Source organism: Lynx rufus, unplaced genomic scaffold (genome assembly GCF_022079265.1).
Source record: "Lynx rufus isolate CCGP_SWC_20201006 ecotype Redwood Valley unplaced genomic scaffold, mLynRuf1.p SCAF_8, whole genome shotgun sequence".
NCBI classification, from domain to species: Eukaryota; Metazoa; Chordata; class Mammalia; order Carnivora; family Felidae; genus Lynx; species Lynx rufus.
In genome coordinates this window covers 22,780,489-22,803,609 of record NW_025814896.1, presented here as the reverse complement: position 1 = coordinate 22,803,609, position 23,121 = coordinate 22,780,489, and the positions used below count along the sequence as shown (strand labels likewise).

Here is a 23,121-nt window from a genome sequence, read left to right as displayed (position 1 = left end):
AAATAAACCAATCAGAAAAGGGCACTGTGTGACTCTAATCTTACAGAAGTACTTAGTCAAATTTAGGGACAGAAAGTAGAGGAGTCGTTGGGGACCAGGGTAAAGAGAGAATGGGGAGTTAACAGTTTCCTGGGTACAAAACTTTCAGTTTTGCAAGATGAAAGAGTTCTGAAAATGGATGGTAGTGACAGCTGCACAATAAAGTAAATGTACTTCACTGTGCCAGCAAACTATACACTTAGGAATGGTACATTTTGTTATGTACATTTTACAGCAAGTAAAAAAAAAATACGTTTAAAAAAGAGTTAACAGGGTGCCTGAGTGACTCTGTTGGTTAAGCATATGACTTTGGCTCAGCTCACGGTTTCATGATTCATGAGTTCAAGCCCCTCACTGGGCTGACTTCTGTCAACACAGAGCCCACTTTGGATCCTTTTGTCCCTGTCTCTATCTGCCCCTCCCCTGCTCATGCTCTTCTGTCTCTCAAAAATAAGTAAACATTTTTTAAAACAGAATTAACTGTTTTATTCCAATTTTCTCCATTTTCAGTGCCCTACCATATCCCCTGAGTAACTTTAACAGTCTAAACTAGTCTCCCACTCTGATCCTGTCCTCCTAATAGCAGCCAGAACGATCTTGCTGAGATACCAATCTGAAAAGTTAAGTGCCCCTGTTCAAATCCTTTATGTGACTTCCTCCATCCTTGGGATAAAAATAATTTATTCATGGTCATCATAAAAAAGATAAGAGATAACAAATGCTGATGTGGATGTGGAGAAAAGTGAATCCTTGTCTGCTGTTGGTGGGAATTTAAATTGGTGCAGCCACTATGGAAAACAGTATGAAGGATCCTCAAAAAATTAAAAGTAGAACTACCATATGATCCAGCAATTCCACTTCTGGGAATATACAATACTAAGAAATAAGGAAATACAAACACTAACTCAAAAAGATATCTGTGCCCTCATATTCATAGCAGCATTATTTACAATAGCCAAAGCATGGAAACAACCTAAGTGTCCATCAACGAATGAATGGATAAAGAAGTTGCGGTATACACATCACGGAACATTATTCATCCACAAAAGAACAAGTCCGACTATTTATGACAACATGTATGGACTTTGTATTATCCTAAGTGAAATAAGTCAGATGAAGAAAGAAAAACACTTTATGATCTCACTTACATATGGAATCTTAAAAAACAAATTCACAGAAAAAGAGCTCAGACTTGTGGTTACCAGAGGGAGAAATGGAGGAAGGTGGTTAAAAGATACAAGTTTCCAGTTGAGATAAATAAGTAGTAGAGATATAATATACAACATGATGACTATAGTTAACAATGATGTATTGATATATAGGAAAATTAAGAATAAATCCTGGGGCACCTTGGTGGCTCAGTCAGTTAAGCATCCGACTCTTGCTTTTGGTTCAGGTCCCCATCTCACAGTGGTGAGATCAAGCCATACCCATTGAAGAGCCTGCTTGGGATTCTCTCTCCCTCTTCCTCTGCCCCTCTCCCTCCCCTACTCTTGCTCTCTCTCAAAAAATAAATAAATAAATAAATAAATAAATAAATAAATAAAGAAAAGAATAAATCCTAAGAGTTCTCCTCATAAAGAAAAATTGCATAATTTTCTTCTTTCTTTTCATTGTATCTATATGAGAAGATGGGAGATTAACTAAACCTATTGTAATGATCATTTTGCAATATATGTAAATCAAATCATCATGCTATAGGCCTTAAACTTACACAGTGATGCATGTCAATTATTTTTCAATAAAACTGGAAAAAACAAAAACAAATTCTTCAGCATACCCTTCCCACTCCTTCCCAACTTGTGGTTTCTCTACCATTAACTGACATGGTTTCATCTCCTGGAACGCTCTCTTTCTCTCCCTTTTCCCCTTAACTCCTCCTACTCTTCCTTCAGAACTCAGTTTTTCCCAACCCATTACAAACCTTTACCACCAGGCCCAGCAGACTGAAAACTTACCTGTCTTGGACTGTGGGCTAGGTATTCTTCCGACATTCTGTGACAGAATGATCAGTTTGTCTCCAGCACTACATGCCCCCAGGGAATCTGTAAAAGAGATTTTATACCAATGGTACACTTCCAGTGAGCTGGTTAGGATTTACCATAGTTTTGCATATGGAGGGAAAATGGTTCGGAAAAAAGGCAGGGCTGAAAAGAACCAAATCCAGGTGAAAGTTAGAGGACGAAAGGTGTGCACCCATGTCAGGTATACAGCCCTCTCGCCAGGTCCAGATAGAGTAATGTCTGCTGCCGTGTATATCACCTTTGGGGTCCAGCCTCACTCAGCCTATTGAAAGAGGATCTTGAAATCGAGTTGTGGTTGAAAACCACAATTCTCAAGAAGTTCCCTAAGAGATTCTGTTTCTCACCTAAGGTGGAGAACGACCCATCGATGTTGGTATACAAAGGATGTTCTGACCTCATTTGACACTGAAAGCTAAAGGTTAAGGGCACAAATTTTGAAGTCTGACAGGCCCAGTACTAGTTTAGTGATTCTGGGCAAGTTAGTTTGCCTCTATTAACCCACCACACAAAAGTGATGTGTCTCGGTCTCAACTTATTACAAAACACAATGAACATGGCACCACCTGGAGGGCTTATTAAAATGCTGATTATGCTCTCCAGTTCCATCCACGTTGCTACAAAAGGCCATATTTCATTTTTTCTCATTGCCACGTAGTATTCCATTGTGTATATAAACCACAATTTCTTTATCCATTCATCAGTTGATGGACATTTAGGCTCTTTCCATAATTTGGCTATTGTTGAGAGTGCTGCTATGTGAAATAAGCCATACAGAGAAAGACAGATACCATATGGTTTCACTCTTATGTGGATCCTGAGAAACTTAACAGGAACCCATGGGGGAGGGGAAGGAAAAAAAAAAAAAAAAAAAAAAGGACGTTAGAGTGGGAGAGAGCCAAAGCATAAGAGACTGTTAAAAACTGAGAACAAACTGAGGGTTGATGGGGGGTGGGAGGGAGGGGCGGGTGGGTGACGGGTATTGAGGAGGGCACCTTTTGGGATGAGCACTGGGTGTTGTATGGAAACCAATTTGTCAATAAACTTCATATATTAAAAAAAAAAATGCTGATTATGGGCCCCACTCACACAATTTCTGGTTCCGCAATTCTGGGATGGGGTCTGAGAATGTGCATCTCTAATCAAGTTCCTAGGTGATGTGGCTGCTGGTGGTCCAGACACACACTTTGTGAACCACTGACCTAGCACACAGAGAGGACACAATATTTAGAATACTGAATAGTCAGATATTCTGATAGCTAATAAGAACTTTCTAGACTCCCACCAAGCTTCTCCCTGCCCCAGGAGTCCTCAGCCGGTTGCAACTTGCCACTTAGCCTGAGAAAATCCCTCTCAGGTTTCCATTTGCCGAAAGAGGGTGCTGGGCCACGATGAGACGCTAAATACAGAAGACAGTTTACATCCTGAGCAGCGGGGCTCCCGGGGAGCCGGTTTTGGCCTCCAAAGGACGCCTCCAGGAAAACAGGGCCGCGTTCTGTCCCGCTGCTCTAGGGAAAGGCTGGGCGACGCCCGAGTCTAACCTCGCCTCTTTGCTCAAACGCCGTTCTTCAGTCTCCACAGCGCCTCCTCGCGTTCGCGTCACCGTCCCCACCTATATTGTCCCTTCCCTCTCACCCTACCGTGCGCCTAACGGAAGCCTGACGTCACTTCCGTCACGCGTAGCGCGCTTGCGCCGAGGCGACGGCTCCTCTCTTCCGACAGACGGCTGCACTACCACCGATTGGCTGCGTGGTGTTCGTCTGCGGGTGGGCGCGCGGCGCTGCGTGGCTCCTCCCCCCCCCCCGCCGCGCCAGGTCTTGGCTGAGTGAGCGAGCAGAGCCGGCGTCCTGGCCAAGTGAGGACGGCAGCAGCGCGCCGCCGAGCCCAGTCGCTGGTTCTGTCGCTGCTACCGCCGCCCCGCGCGCCGTGACCCGAGACCCGAGACCCCGACTCCTTTTGGCCTGGCCCGCGCGCCCCAGGCCCGGCCCGGGCGGCGCGACGGGAGGATGAGCGGCGGGCGGCGAAAGGAGGAGCCGCCTCAGCCGCAGCTGGCCAACGGGGCCCTCAAAGTCTCTGTTTGGAGCAAGGTGCTGCGGAGCGACGCGGCCTGGGAGGACAAGGTGCGGTGCGACCTGGCGAGGGCGCAGGTTCGAGGAGCCGGCTGGGACTCGGGGCCGAATGGACAGGCCCGAGCCTGCCCCTGTCTCCGGTCCGGGCGCGGCTGAGTGTTTGGGGTATTGCGCAGCGGGGAGCGGGTGGCCCAAGGGTGTCGGGGCGAACTTGGCGGGCCAGGGCCTGACAGCCGGGCTCGGAACTCACCGCGGAGTGGTTTAAGGGTGAAGCCGCCTGGGTCACGCGGGAAACAGCGGAGTTGCCACCCGCGGGCAGGGCGTGTGCCTGAATGGCGAGAGTGAGCTGAATTCGATCTCCGCCTTTTACTCCCAGTAGGATCTTCAGTAAGTGGCTTGTCTTCTCCGAATTAACTAAATATGGCCGTTACCACGAATAGTAACGGTAACAGTCCTCTACTAAATATTTTCTGCCGGGTGCCCTCCATGCATTATCTCCCTCAATTCTCAGAACAGCTCTGAAGCGGGTACGGTGGTGCATTAAAGCGTTTAGCACGTAATAAGGCCTATTGCCATTGCTTTTTTACTAATGAGAAAAACTGAATGCCTGCATAATTGTGAGAGAGGAGACTAAGACCACTTCTCAGAGGTGAGTGTGTGTGTGTGTGTGTGTATGTGGGAGAGAGAGAAAGAGAGAGGGAGAGGGATAGAGGGGGAAACCGCCAAATGTGTGTGAGGAATGGTTGGGGCTTCAAGATATTTTCACTGGTCACACACTTTCAAAAGATCTGAGTGTAGGTACTCCCCAACTCTGCTTCTTGATCAGGAAGGAACCATCACAAACAGCTTGATTCCAGTTGGCCTGAAAAGTATATTATATTTGCAATCTTTCCCTTATTTTTCTGGACTGATGAGGCGGGTTTTCCTTCCTGGAGTTCCTGTAAGGGGGGATGGGAGGTACTTCCTGAAGGTGCCCTTGTCCTGCCCCCAGCCCTGCCCAGCTCTTGTAAAACGTTTCTGATCTGCTGTGTCATTTCTTTCGTTCCTTGTACAAGGACCGGTTTCTGCAGTCTGGGGCAGGTCAGAAACCTGAGTCTTCGACGTCCTTGTATGAAAATTAGATATGCTGGCACCTGCCTTCAGCACTTTTGTTTCCAACCCTTCTTTGTGACTTAGAATTCAGGGTGCAGGAAGATGGTGCTGAGTAGATTAACAATTAGCCCGTCTGCCTGTGAATAGTCTGTCTAGGTCTCTTCTCAAAGGATCAGATACGAGTTTTCTGTGGCCAGTAGGACAGTTACCACAGCCATTTCATCACAAGCCATTTCATTTTTTTAAGCTTCTAAAAATAGTAATTTTTCTAAAAATTTTTTTTAGCACACAGGCCCTGGAATTCATCACTTAAAATAACTAAATGTATTCTTTTTTTAAAAAACCATGTTTTAGTATAAGAGGTGAAGATCAGAAAACTGCATACCATTCCTCTTGGAGAAATGTCTCCAGAAGATATGTTTAGCAGCAAGCTTTTTTATTTCTCACCTATTACAGAAGGCTCTCATGTGGCACCCACTAAGAACACATAACACATTCATTCTCTTTCTTTTCTACAGGACGAATTTTTAGATGTGATCTACTGGTTCCGACAGATCATTGCTGTGGTCCTAGGTGTAATTTGGGGAGTGTTACCTTTGCGAGGTTTCTTGGGAATAGCAGGGTAAGTCTTGGCTGGGTATCTTGGCATTTTCATTGTATCTTTTGTTTTGTTTTTTTAAGTCTATTTATTTTGAGAGAAAGCACAAGTTGGGGAAGGGCAGAGAGGGGCACTCTGGGCACAGAGCCTGACATGGGGCTTGACCCCATGAACCAGGAGATTATGACCTGACCTGAAATTAAGAGTCAGATGCATGACTGACTGAGCCACCCAGGTGTCCCTTCATGACATCATTTCTTTTCAAATATAGATTTGTCTCCTTTTTAGGGAAAAGGCCATTGCTACTTTGGAGGTGTGTTTTTGTTTTTGTTTTATAATGACTATGTGTGAGGTGACAAAAGCAAAAAAAATGGCCCCATGATGGCACTCATAGGTCTAGTGCAACACTCCTCAGTTCAGTAGGTCTGGGATCATCTTAACTTAGATATGTTACCTTTCTGAAGGCTGGACCAGTCCATTTATTCACGGGTCCAAAGTGATCACACAAGAGGCTACTGCATTACCTGTTGGTGGCAAGTTTCTAGTTCTGGCATGACCTTTATACCTATGGAAATTTGGAAGGTAGAGGAATTTCTGTACTTGATGACCACTCCCTTGTACCTGGCACTGCGCTGGATGTCCTGGATCTTGGCTTTGGCAGCAGTTGTTTCAGATCCTTACTTTTAAGTTGTTTTTTTTAAATAATTTTTTATTTATATCTGAGAGAGAGGGAGGGCGGGGAACACAAGCGGGAGAGGGGCAGAGAGACGGAGATAGAATCTGAAGCAGGATCTGAGTTGCGAGCTATCAGCACAGAGTTCGACATGGGGCTCGAACTCAGGAGCAGTGAGATCATGACCTGAACCAAAGTTGGACGCTTAACCGACTGAGCCACCCAGGTGCCCCTCAGATCCTTACTTTTTAAAGGTAGTGAAAAAGGAGGAGGTTGGGCCCTCCACCTTTTACTGTGCTCCTGTGACCACTGGCAGCGCGCCTGACACTGCCCGTGGTCTTGACTCAGCCTGTTAACAAGCCACTGAAAGTGATGAGTACACATGCCCGCCAGCTTGAATTAAAAGGATGTGTGGGAGTTGTCTGAAGATAGGAATTGTGGGTAAGCTATAGTAGGAAATGGATGGGTAGGACTGTGAGCTTTTTTTTTTTCACACAGGAAGTAGAAACTGTGATCCTTACTCATGGAAAATCACACTGGTTATTTTAGAGGTGATCACATCTCTTAATCCCTCATCCTAGGTGAAAAGGATGAAATAGATTTCAAACTCATTTGAGTTCCTTGTCTTTTCAGAAGATGACCCAAAAGGAATGTACATTCTCCTCTTCTAACTAAGAAGGTTTTTGATTCATGATACTGAGCACAGCATTTGTCCAAGGAAAGGAGTTAAGAGTTTATGTTATGCTCTGCCTAACTTTGCTGGAGTGGACACCTGATGAGTTCGGAGTGAGGGTGAGGAGACACAGGATCTAGGGTTCATAGGGATTTTCCCAGATTAGAGGAAGTATATAGTTACACGTCATCCCATTTGAGCTTTCTGTCAAAGAAAAGGCAGTGAAGATAAAAGGCCAGAGCAAGGGGGAAGGCAGTCTAAAGGCAAGAAGTCTCTCACCTTCCCAAGGCCACTTTTCTAGGAGAGGATAAAAGTGGTTCAGATTCTTTGCCCCTATCTAGTTTTGCAGGATTCCTAAGAGATTTCTCTGAAGTCACCCAATCTGGGAATATAACAAAGACCAGAGTTAGTCTAGTATCCTTTTCACTGTGGCAGATGAGTTAAGCTGATCAGAGGTCTCTAACTGTAGAAAGTCATGTATTCAGGTTCTAGCTCTGCTACATTCAAGCTGTATAATTTTGGTCTCACCTCTCAGACTCCATTCTCTCATCATTAAGAGGGGGTAATAAAAGTCTCTTCCTCATAAGAATGATGTGTAAACTAAATGAGGTCATGCAAGTAAATTCCTAAATGTACTGCTTAGTACATCACACGCACTCCATAAATGGTTCACTGCAATCTTATGATTAGCTTTACAAAGTGCTAAAAATGGCTGCTGAGAAAAAAGGAAAGTAGGTGTTTGAGAATGAATTCACCTTGGAGTGGTTCACCCATAGTGCCGCTTTCTCAGGACTGCCTGTTTCATGGGGTTCAGTCCCATGCTGTCCTGCCAGAGCCAGTTTCTCTCACTCTAAACGAATCCCCCCCGCCTTGGTTGGCACCTTTTTCCTTGCTCTTGGAAAGGGACCAAGGACATTGATTTTTCCACACATTCCCTCTCTTCCATCTGTCTGACACAGTTGCCAGGGCTTAGGGCAGGACTGCTTTGGTGCTCCATTCTGGTGACCCTCTCCTCCACTTCTTGCCTTAACTGCCCTCTGGACCCCACCTTGGCTTCTCTTCATTTCTGGTGTGGCCACCAGTTAGGGCACATTAAGGTAAAACCATTTCCTCTGTTCTTATTATAATTTGCCTGAGAACTGAATGAGCATTCTGCTGTTGCTGAGGTTTTGCATCATCTGAGAGGAGCACTATCCATCCCTTCCTACCTGTCTCTTATAGAGCCTGGCATCACGATTAATAGGTGCTCAATGAATGCTTCTTAAAATTTTTTTAAAACAAATTAATTCCCACTAGTCCTTGAAAGCAGGGTCGTATGTTACTACTGTTGTTGTGTAGCCTCCCAGCCCTCAAGTCGAGTATTTCTTAGAGATCATTATTTTGTTAAAATTCCGATGGGAATTTTTAGGCTAGAGTTTTAAAAATGCATTGAGTGTTGTCTTTATAATGTTTTCCCTCCACCCCCAAACCAGATTAATTTTTTTTCTACACATCTGCTGTGTAGTTCCGTCCCTCGTTTACAATATAGGATTTATGCACATCCTTGGAGCTCAGTTTGAGCCCCTCTAGTCCTTTCCAGACCCCTCTCCTGTGACCACCAGACATTTAAATGCCTTTGTTTCTGTGACTTGCTATTAGTGTGTGATCCTTGGAAGACAGGGCCCATGCTAGCTCTTTCCTGTCATTTCTTACCTCCTCTTTTCCTTATATATCCCTATCTCATGTCACTAAGCAACCACTTTTATAGCCAGATACTCTCAATGAGTCTCAGTCATTCTCCAGCCCTAGCTTATTAAGCTGAGTCCCACAGTGATGTCTCTTAGTCCCATTAGTAATCTCTGGAACCACTAACCGTCCAAAATGAAACTCCTGACAGAGGGAGGCAGCCAGATTGGCTGGGTCTCAAGATTTCTGGCAGAAGACAAGGATGTGGCCACAACATGGTCAAGCCAAGGACTGTATTTTGTATGAAATCCAAGAAAAACCTTCTGTTCTTCCTGACTCCCTGCTTCTGTTACTAGAACCATTATATTATACTCCCAGACCCTTAGGCTTGAAGCCTTTGGGTCTTTTGCCACCTCATTCAGCCATTTTCCCAGTCCCTGTCCTCAGATTTTATTTGTGCTCAAGTCCTAAAACATGGTACAAGTCTAAACCACTTTCCCATTTCCTGTTCCTTCCACTCAGGAGGAAGCCCATACTCTTTACTCACAAACTAGACTTCTGAGGTACCTGGCAGATTCAGCCAGTACAGCATGCAGCTCTTGATCTCAAGGTTGTGGGTTCAAGCCTGAGGTTGGGTGTAGAGATTACTTAAAAATAAAATCTTTAAAAAAACAAAACCAAACTAGACTTCTGATGTATGTATACCCTATCTCAGCCTGCCTTGCTAAAACAGCCTCAGGGTCTGCCCCATACCCCTTATACTCCTCAGCATCATCACCCTGCCCCGCACCAGCCCTGCCCCGCACCAGCCCGTTCTTCATCCATTAGGAGGGACCAGTTCTCCACATTTTTCCACAGTAGCCTTCAGGAGCAATGTGCCTGGAGCACATTTTATGAAAATTAGTTTTACGTGATCATTGTACCAAGAGATCAGTAGAGCAGGGTGATACGTTATACCTTACTGCATTCTAAATGCTTCATTTGTTAAATAAAATATGAAGGGTGCCTGGGTAGCTCAGTCTGTTAAGTGTTAAATAATAAAATACAGGGGTCAAAGATCTTCCTGGAAGTGCACACAAACCTTTGGTTTCAGTTCCATGCTTACTGCTGTTTTGGGCCCCTAAGTAGATAGCTAAGGGAGGGCAGGAACTGTCAATTTCACCTCTGCATCAAGTGCAGTAGCAGACAGTGGATATCCAGAAATTGTTTCCCATTGGGAATTAATGCAGGAGCTGCTTTAGTATGCTTACTTGCTCCACTAGGCCATGAAGCAGCAGCCTGTTTGTCCCATGGCCACCCCCACCCTAGCTGGAGCTACTTGGAGGCCCATGTCAGGTACTAGTTGTATTTGGGATTGTTCAGCTACCCCTCTCTTACTCTGAGAGGGCTTGGAGAACTTTTAGGTTCTTTAAAATTTTTTAAAGATTTTTTTTGCTGGGCAGTTAAAAAAAAGTTTCTTTATGTCTCTAGCTCAATCACTGCACAGCTCCATTGAGGGCCTAGGTGTTGTCATGTATTATTTCACTTGCCCCCATGATACAGATAGTAAACTGTGCGACAGGGAGTGTCCTGGTAAGGCTGGACTGTGGCAGTAGGAATTCTGAGTCTTCTGAACTCACAGTTTGTGTTTGGTGCTTGTCCTCCCCCTCCAGATTCTGCCTGATCAATGCGGGAGTCCTGTACCTCTACTTCAGCAACTACCTGCAGATAGATGAGGAAGAATATGGTGGCACATGGGAGCTCACAAAGGAAGGGTTTATGACATCTTTTGCCTTGTTCATGGTATGTGTAGCTGACAGGTAACAGAGCAAATCCTGTTGTTTCTCAAGGGGATCACACTGATTAGATTATACTTTGTGACTGATTGTGGCACCATTTTTCAAAAGGCTCCAGGGATGAGAGGGCATGTCTTTTAGTGAGTCATGTTGTCTAAAAAGATTAGGTGTGGTACAGTGTAGTCTTGTGGTATCAGGGCCAATCATCAGTTTATACATCTGATTCTCAACTCTGGCTGCATATTAGAAACTGGGAAACATTTAAAAATATATTTATGGCCTTATTCATAATAGCTGAAAAGCACAAAAAACCATTACCTGATCAACAAATAAAATATTGTATATTTATATAGTATTAGACCATAAAGAGGAATAAAGTACTTGCAAGTACTACAACTTTGATGAATTTTGAAAACATTATGCTAAGTGTAAGAAGCAGACACAAAACATGTTATATGATTCCATTTATAAAAAATGTCCAGAATAGGCAAAGCCATACAGATAAAATTAGATTAGTGGTTGCCAGTGGTGGAGGGGTGGGGTGGGGGGCAGGGATATGAGAAGTAACTGATAATGGAAACAGGTTTTCTTTTGAGGGTGATTAAAGTGTTCCAGAATCAGTTAGTGGTGATCTTTGCACAATTCTGAATATACTAAAAACCTCTGTATTGTATACTTTATTTTTGTATTACATATTTTTAAAGGTGAACTTTATGAAATATGAATTATATCTCAAAAGTTAATTTTTTAAAAAAATGTTAGATTCTGGTCCAAATCCAAATCCAAATCTCTGGGTGGGGGTGCCTGGGCGCATGTGTGTGCGTGTGTGTGTGTGTGTGTGTGTGTGTGTGTGTATATATATATATATAAAATAAAGGTCACAGGAGATTGCAGTGAACAGCTAGCTAGTTTTGAGAATCTGTTTATTTGATAGGAAGCTGACAGGGTATGATGGTGGTTTGTTTTTCACAATTGTTGCTGATCCTAACACTGGCAGTATAGTCTGCTTTACCTGTATCATTTCCACATCTGTAACTCCACTTCTGGTGCTCCAGTTGCTCTTTAGTTGAAAGAGAAGCTTGTCCACGGTCCCTTTTGGAGCACTGGTGGATTGTCCTGGGCTCTGTTAGAGACAGCTTGATTTCAGTGAGATTATTTGGGCTTTCAGGCAGATTGCATTGGATAGCCCCTGGGAAGCCCACCATACACAACACATTCTTTGCCATTTTGGTTTTGTGGAATAGGGGCCCATGTGGACCCAGATGACTTATAAACATTGCTTGTCTCCTCTCCAGGTCATTTGGATCATTTTTTACACTGCCATCCACTATGACTGATGGTATACAGATCCTACCCGCTCTCTGTCCGGTCCAAAGGACCCTCCTAGTTACAGCACAGAAACATGATTGTAGGGGCGCCCCAGCCATGTGGAACCTGAAAGACCCATGTTTCTTGGACCAAGAATCAGCGTGTCGGGCGTCAGTGTTTTCTGCAAGGGTTGTGATCTGAAACTTTTTAAAGAACCATCCACCTTTTGGGGAAGCATTTCTGAATTGTCCATCACCAACCATTTCTTCTTGGATATCATCATGAAACACCTGTTTGCTGACTGGAGCTGTCGTTCAATTTGATGCACCTCTGGATCCGTATGAAACATTGTCTTCCTCACTTCTCCATCACGTGTACAGTTTTTAAACTATCAGTGGCATTTCAAGTCTTCTGAAAACAGTATGGCAGTATGTGCGTGGTCCATAGCACAGTACAGGCACCATCTAATAACAATTTACATTGTAGAATGTTTTCAGATACTTGAATAAATCAAATCTTTAATTGAGAATCTGTTGATGATACCTGTTAAAGCCTTTCCCACCTAATATCTTGCCTCCAAACCCTGCCCTCCATCCCCATTCCCCTTCCTCTTCCCCCTGCTCCTATAGCAGCTCCAGCCAGGCCTCTTTTCCTTAATGGGCAGCAGGGAAGTGAGGGGCTAGAGTTGGTGTAGGCTGTGGCCTTAGCTTTGTGGAGAGAGGCTTACCGACTTCTGATACCCCTGTCCTGCACTGAGAGACGTGACTGACCTCACTACAGTGTGCCAGGCCCAGAAGGTGCCATTTTGCATTTGGCCACAAGATGGCAAGGCCATTGTAGCCAGGAAAGCTTAGACAGGTTCAAATGATAAGCCACAAAACGAAAGAACTCAGAGCTAGGACTATCTGAAGAAGAGGCTTGATGAGGCTGTTTGACAACTTGGACTGTCAGAGGTCCTCTTTGTTCTGGGGGCCAGATAGGGGCTGGACATCCTGGATTCTGTTGCTGGGTAAGATATCCATCCCTTCTGCTTTCCTGTCCTTTCTAGGCTATAATCCTACCTTCTGAGGTATGGTATTGTGAGACATGTAAATTCTCTTTAAATGATTTTTTTTTCTTGATGCTAGTGGTGGTTTCTACCTCATGGGTGGGGCTATGGAGGTATAGAAGGGGACTCAACAGGCAGGGGTGGAAGATGGTACTGGAAATCCCAAACTCAGGTACTGACTGGGTCAAACCCCAGAGGTTTAGTCTCTTCGGAGCCCTTTCCCTATTTTCAGCTGGTCTGTATTTGAACTAGAGGTTACAGGTGGGTTCGTGGCACTGGGAGAAGGTTAAGTGACTTCTTAGGGCTGAGAGAGGATATAGGTGGGACCCTGGATTGCCTTGAATGCTCCGGCTGAGCTGAGCTGGGAGTCTAGGTGCCGCAGCCTTGGATTCCCTTTTGGTCTCTGCTTTGGTCCCTGGCATCATCCAAGGAGCTGTCATCAGTCAGGCTGATGTAGGAGCTGAGGGCGTCCCGGAGTCCCTCACTAAGGAGGGAGGCCTCCCCTGTGCCAGGTGCTTCAGAGAACAGGAGGGAACTGTGGAGAGGGGAAGAGAGTTGGGTCAAGGAGCCTTGTCTTCCCTTGCTCACTGCACAGTTCAAGTTTTCACCACCTGAAAACTCACAGTGGCTCCCTGTCACTTAAAACCCCAGCTTGACTCCTCTACTCAGGACTGGTGCTTTCTGTTGTACACCATCTTGTCTGACCTTCCATCCTGGCCATCTCTGGTGTCTAGTCATGCCCTATATCCACTCCTTCTTTCTCCTTCCTGCCAGTCCCCCTACAGTCCTGGTGAGCCTGGCCTGGTCTCTACAAGGTTAGTAACTCACTGGTTCCCAGGTGTCCCTGAAGGTGACCAGCTCATTTGGGGTTGTGAGTTTCCAGGGGTGGGTCCTTCTGTCTCCTTTGTTCTACCTTCATGCTGTGAGGTCCCCTTACCTGTCCAGCTCTTTCCAATTGAGTGGTGTCCTCTGCACAATCACAGGTGGGGGTATAGGCTTGCCAGGGAGTGAGCCAGCCCTCCGCAGGGCACAGGGCTCCTTGAGTAGGCAGCAGATGTCATCCGCCAACTCTGAGAAAGAGACGTAGACCCTTGATATGGCTGACTCCAGCCCTAGTTTCCTCCCTAACAACCCCCATCCTGACCACTTTCCTCATTTGGCAGGTAGGGGAATAATCAAAAAAGAATGACGGGAGGCGGGTGGGGGCTGGCTGGCTCAGTAGGTAGAGAGCACGTGACTTTTGATCTCAGGGTCATGAGTTAAAGCCTCATGTTAGGGCACACGTTACATTTTAAAGTGACAGGCGTAAGCCTCAAGCTGTTGATCTGGGGGCTGAGATGCAATCAGAGGTCATTCTGGGCTAGGTTTTAGAAGACTAGTTGGGTAGGTTGATGGACCTCTTAGAGTGCCAGTTTCTGGTTAGGAAAGTACTTTGGGAAAAAAGCTAGAGAATGCTTAATCTCTACTTGTCCTGTCAGTATCTACTGCATGGACCCACCCTCTAGGAAACCCCTGATCAGTCTTCCCAGGAGTGGTCTTTCTGCCCCTTTGACACTGCCCTAGTGGCTGTATCCTCCAGTCCCTGTAACAGGACAGGCACCAGGAAATGCTAAGAATCAAATGAATTACACAATAGCAACAGCTTGGGGCCTAGTTCCTGTGGAGAGAACTGTGCTCAACATTGGGGTCTTGGACTCAGAACCATAGTGGTAGGTGAGGTATTGGTGCATGTTCACATGGGAGGTCCACGTGCCTCTGTCAGGGCATGGGATGAAGATAGAGCCCCCAGCCTAAGTTCTTGGCACAGGAACTGGCATGAAGATGGGAAGGCCCCTCTTTTGCCTGTCTGCATATTCTCCAGCAAGTAAAGTGTGCAAAGGTACAACTGTCTACCCCACATGCCAGTCTAATGGAAAAAGGGAAAGGCCATACCAGAGTAATGGTCCACCAAGGCCTGGAGTGAGGGGAAGGTGAGGCGTGGTGAGATGTACAGCCAGCCATTATCAAGGCGCTGAATCCTGTAGTGTCTGATCCGGTCCCAGGATGCAGGGCGGCTGAGGCGGACTGACAGGGAATAAAAGCCTGAGGAGGAAAAAGGGTTCGAGGCAGGACTGAGGCCCTGCTGGACCCAGCCCAGCCCAAATTGGGAGAAGGAAGAGATGAGAAAGGCTACCAGGTCCAGATAGAGGGAAGTTGGCAGGGGAGGGACAAAGACTTGCTCTCTTGGCCATAAATGACCACACATTCTTATTCGATAGGGCCCTTGTGAGGATGAAGTGAGACCATTCACACAGTGCTCAGGACAGAGCCTGGCACAGTTTACGTGAACATTAAGTATTGGCTGTTATTATAAAGACTTGGGTGGGCAAAAATGTTAGAATGTGAAAACATGTCTGTAGATGTCAGATTTAGAGGTCAGTAAGGACATGCAGAAGGAGGAACTCTTACCCTGCTGGTGGAAAGATAATTTAATACAAGCCATTTTGGAAACGGTCGACATTAACTAGTTGAACATGCTCCTCACAACCAGCCATTTCATCCTAGCATGTTACCTTAGAAATACATGAACAAATGGGACACCTGGGTGGCTCAGCCAGTTAAGCATCTGACTTCAGCTCAGGTCATCTCACCGTTTATGAGGTCAAGCCCCTCATCAGGCTCTCTGCTGCTGTCAGTGCAGAGCTGGCCTCAGATCCTCTATCTCCCTCTCTCTGTCCCTCCCCCACGTGCTCACACTCTCCCTCTCAAAAATAAATAAGTACTTAAAAGTTAATAAAAAAGAAATACATGAACAATATTCATAGCAGCATTGTTTGGAAAAGTCCCCAAACTTCAAACAGCCTATATGCATACAGCAGAATGGTAATAATATACAGCAGTAAAAGTTAATAACCACTACACATGTTAAGCATAGAAAAATACTAAAAATGAGCAGAAACATACATTCACAAGTCACAGAAGCATACATTCAGCATGATTCTATTTAAAGTTCAGGGGCGCTTGGGTGGCTCAGTCAGTTGACCGTCCAACTTCGGCTCAGGTCATGGTCTCACGGTTCGTGGGTTCGAACCCCACGTTGGGCTCTGTGCTGACACCTCAGAGCCTGGAGCCTAAATCGGATTCTGTGTGTGTCTCTCTCTCTCTCTCTCTCTCTCTCTCTCTCTCTCTCTCTCTCCCTCTCTCTACCCCTCCCCCACTCAAGCTCTGTCTCTGTCTCTCTGTCAAAAATAAATAAACATTAAAAAAATTAAAAAAATAAAGTTCAAAGGCAGTTAAGACTATTGCATAGGGATACATGTATGGCAAGGCTTATGAGGAAAAGTAATGGAAGATTAACACAGTGAAGCAGGCAGAGGCTTCAAAGGGATTGTTACTATTGTACAATTTTTTAAGTTGGTAAGTGGGCACATGGATGTTGGTTTTATTTGTCTTTAGCTTATATATTATATACACTAATATACATGACAGAACTTTCCCAGTTTTGTGTTTTTAGCTTTTTTTAATTATTTATTTTTTAGAGAGCAGGGGAGAGGGGCAGAAGGGATGAAACAATCTTTTTTTTTTATCATAATTATTGTTCTGACAGTTCATATTTATTCTCAGGACATTGTTTCAAACAGTAGTTTCTCAGTTGGAGAGGAAGTTCAAAGTTATTTTGAACTTGGTTAAACTCATTGCTTAGAGTTGTGATTACTTTCATGTCCTAATTAAATGAATGGGCAGATCTGTCTTCTGCATCTTGTTTGGAAGTCACAAGCAATCAAGAACAGTTTGATGTTATGATTGATGAGCATCATTCATTGATTTCTACTGTCCAAAAATGTATGCATAATATTGCTTATCCTTGAATTGTCTTGTGGCATAGGATATACTTTCTATAGCAGGGTAATGGAAAGGGATCATTAAATGAAAAGATTGCATGCTTTATCTTGAAGGGACTGTTTCAACTGTGGCAGAAACATGACAAACATACCATGTGCCTGTTACTATAGAACCGAAAAGCCCTTTCTGTTTACACTTCAGATGCAAAATGGCTGAGAGAGAGAGAGAGAGAGAGAGAGAGAGAGAGAGAGAGAGAGAGAATCTTAAACAGGCTCCACGCTCAGCACAGAGCCTGACAAGGGGTTCAATCCCATGACCCTGGCATCAGGACCTGAGACAAAATCAAGAGTTGGACGTTCAATCAACTGAGCCACCCAGGTGCCCCCCTGCTTTTTTAGTGTTTAGAAAGCGTCTGACTTTGGCTCAGATCATGATCTCACAGTTTGTGGGTTCAGGCCCTGAGTCGGGCTCTGTGCTGACAGTTTAGAGCTTGGCGCCTGCTTTGGACTCGGTGTCTCCCTCTCTCTCTGCTCCTCCCCCACTCACACTCTATCTCTCTCTCTCTCAAAAATAAATAAACATAAAAAAACCCCACAAAAAACAAAAAAATTAAAATCAACTTTATTGTGGGGCACCCAGGGGGGCTCAGTCAGCTGAGCATCCGACTTCGGCTCCGGTCATGATTTCACGGTTTGAGTTCGAGCCCCTCATTGGCCTCTGTGCTGACAGCTCAGAGCCTGGAGCCTGCTTTGGATCCTGTGTCTCCCTCCCTCTCTGCCCCTCCCCCTGTCATGCTTTGTCTCTCTCTCTCTTTTAAAAAGAAAAAGAAAACATTAAAATAAACTTTATTGAGTTATAACTTATGTACAATAAAATGCACACAATAAAGTGTACAGTTGATGGGTTTCAACGAAATTTAGTTTTTAATTAAAAAATTTTTTAAATGTTTTTTAATGTTTTTTAACGTTTATTTATTATTGAGAGACAAGAGAGAGACAGTGCGTGAGTAGGGGAGGAGCAGAGGGAGAGGGAGACTCAGAATCTGAAATAGGCTCCAGGCTCTGAGCTGTCAGCACAGAGCCCGACGTGGGGCTCCGAACTCACGAACTGTGAGATCATGACTTGAGCCAAAGTCAGATGCTTAACCGACTGAGCCCCCCAGGTGGCCCCAAATTTAATTTTTTTAAAAAAAGGATTGGTTAGAAAAGGAAAACACATAGTTGAAAAATGAAGAGAAAAAAGACTATGTAAAATTATAATACGCAGGCCTACAATAGTAGTTTTCCACAGATGAGGATACATATGAGAGCACTTTATAACTAAAGTGGGATTCATTCCTTCTGTCAACAAACACTTCATCAAAGCCATATTGGGAAGAGGGTATTTAGTGAAATAATAGTAATGATCTATTGTGACTATCATCTAATGATCTAGAGCTATCAGTAGTTTTCATGTGAGTGCTTACTATGTGCTTTATAAGGATTATCTCATCTAATCCTCATAGCCATGCTGTGAGGTAGTATGGTCATCACTACTGTGCAGGTAAGAAAACTATGGCACATAGAACCTGGAAAAAGAGGACATGATCCAGTCACTTACCCTTTCCCTGTGGAATGCCACCAAAAGGCAGGTGTCAATCTCCCAAACCACAGGCACTGCTCAATTTTAGGAAGCTCAATTTCACTTTGACAAAAAGGCAGAGATTTCAAACTGGGTTTTAAAGGGCACCTCAGTAGGGTAAGCGTCTGATTCTTGATTTCAGCTTAGGTCATGATCTCACGTTTCATGAATTTGAGACAGGGAGGATTCTGTCTCCCTCTCTGCCTGTCTCTCTCTCTCTCTCTCTCAAAATAAACATTTAAAAAATTACAATAAAAACTGGACTTTAAAAGTAAGGCTCAACTATATGATAAACACACTTTGAATAATAAAACATAGGCTAAAAGTAAAAAGAAGGAAAAAGATGTATCATGAAACATTAATCATAGGAAAACTGGAGTAGTTATATTCATATTAGACAAAGTAAAAAGCAAGACCAAGAGTATTAACAGAGATAAGAAGTACATACCAAGAAAACATAAAAATCCTGACTTTGTATGCACCCAGTTACTGAGATTCAAAATATATGAAGCAGGGGTATCTGGGTGGCTCAGTCAGTTGAGCGACCGACTTCAGCTCAGGTCATGACCTCACGGTTTGTGAGTTTGAGCCCCCCATCAGGCTCTGTGCTGACCACTCAGAGCCTGGAGCCTGTGTCTCCCCCTCTCTCTGCCCCTCCCCCACTCATGCTCTGTCTCTGTCTCAGAACTAAACATTAAAAAAAATTTTTTTTTAATATATGAAGCAAAAGTGACAGAATTAACCGAATAGATATCCACGATTGTAACTGGAAATTTCAACACTCCTCTCCCAGCACTTGATAGGACAGAAAACCAATCGAGATATAGAAGACTTAAATAATACAAGCAACCAATATGACTCAATTAACATAGAACACAGCACCCAACAACAAAACACATTTTCTTTCTCTTTTAATTTTTTTTTTTAGTGTTATTTTGAGAGAGAGAGAGAGAAAGTGCGAGCAAGGGAGGGGCAGAGAGGGGGGAGATACAGAATCCGAAGGAAGCTTCAGGCTCTGAGGTGTCAGCACATAGCCCAACACAGGGCTCAAACCCACAAACCATGAGATTGGACCTGAGCCGAAGTCAATGCTTAACTGACTAAGCCACCCAGGCACCTCCTTTATTTTTTTAAAGTAGGCTCTAGGCCCAACATGGGGCTTGAACTCATAACCCCAAGATCAGGAGTCACATGCTCTACCAACTGAGCCAACCAGGTGCCCCAGTACACATTTTCTTTTAAGTACACATGGACTATTCAAGATAAACTATAGACTGGACCATAAAAACAGAAATTTGAAAGGATTGAAATCAATAGTTCTTTGACCACAACAGAATTAAATTATGAATTAATAACAAGATACCTGGAAAATCCCCAAATACTTGGAGATAACTCAGAGATCAAAGAAGAAAGCAAAATTAGAAAATAATCCTTTTTTTTAATTTGAAATTTAATTCTAACTTTTTTTAAGTAAGCTCTGTGACCAACATGATGTGTGAACTCAGGACCCAAGAGTCACATACTGTACTGACTGAGCCAGTCAGGTGCTCCATTTTTTTTTTTTTTTAAGTAAGCTCCATGCCCACTGTGGGACTTGAACTCATGATCCTGAGATCAAGAGTCACGTGCTTGCGGGGAGGTAAGCCATAAGAGATTTTTGTTGTTGTTGTTTATTTATTTTTGAGAGAGAGAGAGAGACAGAGCATGAGCAGGGGAAGGGGAAAGAGAGAGGGAGACACTAAATCTGAAGCAGGCTCCAGGCTCCAAGCTGTCAGCACAGAGCCCAACGCGAGGCTCGAACTCAGGAACTGTGAGATCATGACGTGGGCTAAAGTCAGACACCCAACTGCCTGAGCCACCCAGGCACCCCAGCCATAAGAGACTTTTAAATTCAGAGAATAAACTGAGGGCTGCTGGAGGCATGCTGGGTGGGGCGATGGACTAAATGAGCAAGGGGCATTAAGGAGGACACTTGCTGGGATGAGCACTGGGTGTTAAATGTAAGTGATGAATCACTAAATTATATTCCTGAAATCATTATTACACTACATGTTAACTAACTTGGATTTAAATTTTTAAAATACATAAATAAAATAAAATCATTAAAAAAAAAAGTCACATGCATGGATGGAGTGCCTGGGTGGCTTAGTCAGTTAAGCTGTTAAGCATCCACCTCTTGGTTTTGACTCAGGTCATTATTTCACAGTTCGTGGAATCAAGCCCCGGGTCAGGCTTTGTGCTGATAGCGCGGAGCCTGCTTGGGATTCTCTCTCTCCCTCTCTCTCTACTCTTCCCCTGCTCATGCTTTCTCTCTCAAAATAAATAAACTAAAAAAAAAAAAAAAAAAGCCAGATGCTCTACTGATGGAGCCAGCCCAAAACAGTCACTCCCCTTTCTTAAAAAATCTGATACTTTTGGGGCGCCTGGGTGGCTCAGTCGTTTGAGCGTCCGACTTCGGCTCAGGTCATGATCTCACGGTCTGTGGGTTCGAGCCCCGCGTCGGGCTCTGTGCTGACACCTCAGAGCCTGGAGCCTGCTTCAGATTCTGTGTCTCCCTCTCTCTGACCCTCCCCTGTTCATGCTCTGTCTCTTCCCGTCTCAAAAATAAATAAAAAAAAAAAACAAAAAACATTTAAAAAAAAATCTGATACTTTTATTTTACAATAAAATATTTTATTTTTAAAGTTTATTTATTTTGAGAGAGAGAGAGACAGAGAGACAGAGAGAGAGAGAGAGAGAGAGAGAGAGAGAGAGAATCCCAAGCAGGCTCCGCACTATCAGTGCAAAGCCCAACATGGGGCTGGAACCCATGAACCACGAGATCATGACCTGAGCAGAAATCAAGACTTGGGCATTAACCGACTGAGCTACCCAGGCAACACAAAAACCTAATATTTTTATTTAAGTTTATTTATTTTATTTTTTAGTAATCTCTACACCCAATGCGGGGCTTGAACTTACAATCCTGAGATCAAGAGTTGCATGCTTTCTGACTGAGCCAACCAGGTGCCCCAGAAAATATTTTTAACTGAAAAAAAAAAAAAAAACCCACAAAAATTTGTGAGCTCAAATCAGTAAAGTACTTTTTTTTCAATTTTTTTTTTTAGGGTTTATTCATTTTTTAGAGACAGAGCATGTGTGGAGGAGGGGTAGAGAGAGAGGGAGACACAGAATCTGAAGCAGGCTCCAGGCTCTGAGCTGTCAGCACAGAGCCTGATGTGGGGCTCGAACCCATGAACTGTGAGATCATGACCTGAGCTAAAGTCGGATGCTCAACTGACTGAGCCACCCAGGCACCCCTCAGTAAAGTACATTTTTAGCTTTATTTATTTATTTTTTAAAGTAATCTGTCTGCCCAACATGGTGTTCCAACTCATGACCCCAAGATCAAGAGTTGCATGTACTACCAACTGAGCCAGCCAGGTGCCCTCATTTGTAGCTTTAAATGCTTATGTTTCAAGAAAAGAGAGGTACAAAATAAAATTTCTACCTTAAAAAGCTAGAAAGAGAAGAATAAAATTAGATGGAAGGAATATAATAAAGATAAAGCAAAAATAAATATAATAAAAACCATAGGAAAAAGTCAATGATCCCAAATGTGGATTCTTTGTAAAGACTGATAAAATGGATAAACTTCAGGGCTCCCTGGCTGGTTCAGTCAGTAAAGCATGTGACTTTTGATCTCAGCATCATGAGTTTGAGCCCCACAATGGGCAGAGAAAGTACTCTAAAATTTTTTTTTTGACAAGTCTCAAACTATACTGATTAAGAAAAAGAAAAAGGAGGGGCACCTGTCTGGCTCAGTCAGTGGAACATGCGATTCATGGTCTTGGGATTATGGGTTTGAGCCCCACATTGGCTGTGGAGATTACTTAAAAATAAAATCTTTAGGGGCGCCTGGGTGGCTCAGTCGGTTGAACGTCCGACTTCAGCTGTGTCATTATCTCACAGCTCATGAGTTCAAGCCCCGCATCGGGCTCTGTGCTGACAGCTCAGAGCCTGGAGCCTGTTTCAGATTCTGTGTCTCCCTCTCTCTCTGCCCCAACCCACTTGCATTCTGTCTCTGTCTCTTTCAAAAATAAATAAACACTTAAAAAATTTAAAAATAAATAAATAAAAATAAAATAAAATCTTTAGGGGCACCCGTGTGGCTCAGCAATTAAGTGTCTCCCTCTTGATTTCGGCTCAGGTCATGATCTAAGACTGAGCCCCGCTTGGGACTCTCCGTTGAGCATGGAGACTCCTTGGGATTCTCTCTCCCTCTACCTCTGCCCCTCTCGCTCTCTCTCTCAAAATAAATAAACATTAAAAAAAAATAATAAGAGGGGTACCTGAGTGGTTCAGTTGGTTAGCATCTAACTCTTGATGTCGACTCAGGTCATGCTCTCATGGTCTGTGAGTTCGAGCCCCACATCAGGCTCTGTACTGACAGCATGGAGCCTGCTTAGGATATTCTCTCTCTCTCCCCCTCCCTCTCTGCCCCTCCCTCACTCATATGCATGCTCTCTCTTGCTCGCTCTCTCACTCTCGCTCTCTCTCAAAGTAAATAAATGAACATTAAAAAAAAAGAATGAAGAGGGGCCACCACTAAGGATCCTACAAAAATACATTAAAAGAAAAATAAGGGCATACTATGAACAACTTCATGCCAGTAAAAATTGTACAAATAGGATGAAATGGACAAATTCCTTAAAAGGCACAAATCACCAAAACTGATA

The 23,121-nt window shown here is 44.0% G+C and overlaps 2 protein-coding genes across 3 annotated transcripts in view; one reads left to right on the top strand and one right to left on the bottom strand.

Annotated features, from left to right (window-relative positions):
- Window positions 1-3,779: 3,779 nt before the first annotated feature.
- Window positions 3,780-12,442, top strand: RAB5IF (RAB5 interacting factor). 2 transcript variants are annotated; one of them, XM_047067991.1, is made up of 4 exons: window positions 3,781-4,180; window positions 5,740-5,843; window positions 10,483-10,612; window positions 11,901-11,989. In XM_047067991.1, exons 1-4 carry the CDS (start codon window positions 4,067-4,069, stop codon window positions 11,940-11,942), a joined length of 390 nt encoding a protein of 129 aa, XP_046923947.1. In that variant the 5' UTR covers window positions 3,781-4,066; the 3' UTR covers window positions 11,943-11,989. The 2 variants fall into 2 exon arrangements, with proteins under 2 accessions (XP_046923948.1, XP_046923947.1); XM_047067992.1 differs by lacking the exon at window positions 10,483-10,612 and having other exon boundaries at window positions 3,780-4,180; window positions 11,901-12,442.
- SLA2 (Src like adaptor 2) overlaps window positions 11,512-23,121 on the bottom strand; it is a 31,065-nt gene continuing 19,455 nt past the window's right edge. Inside the window, exons 6-8 of the mRNA XM_047067988.1 lie at window positions 14,894-15,043; window positions 13,899-14,031; window positions 11,512-13,496 (exon numbers count right to left, since the gene is read on the bottom strand). Of these exons, the coding sequence (XP_046923944.1) occupies window positions 13,331-13,496; window positions 13,899-14,031; window positions 14,894-15,043 (449 nt within the window). The 3' untranslated portion in view covers window positions 11,512-13,330. The remainder of the gene's footprint in view (window positions 13,497-13,898; window positions 14,032-14,893; window positions 15,044-23,121) is intronic.

What these genes read in the sequence shown, in the direction of transcription:
- RAB5IF (XM_047067992.1), top strand. Translation starts at nt 4,067, where the DNA reads ATGAGCGGCGGGCGGCGAAAGGAGGAGCCGCCTCAGCCGCAGCTGGCC. An exon ending in ACGCGGCCTGGGAGGACAAG is followed by an intron (nt 4,181 to 5,739) that starts GTGCGGTGCGAC and finishes TCTTTTCTACAG; the next exon opens with GACGAATTTTTAGATGTGAT. An exon ending in GGTTTCTTGGGAATAGCAGG is followed by an intron (nt 5,844 to 11,900) that starts GTAAGTCTTGGC and finishes TCTCCTCTCCAG; the next exon opens with GTCATTTGGATCATTTTTTA.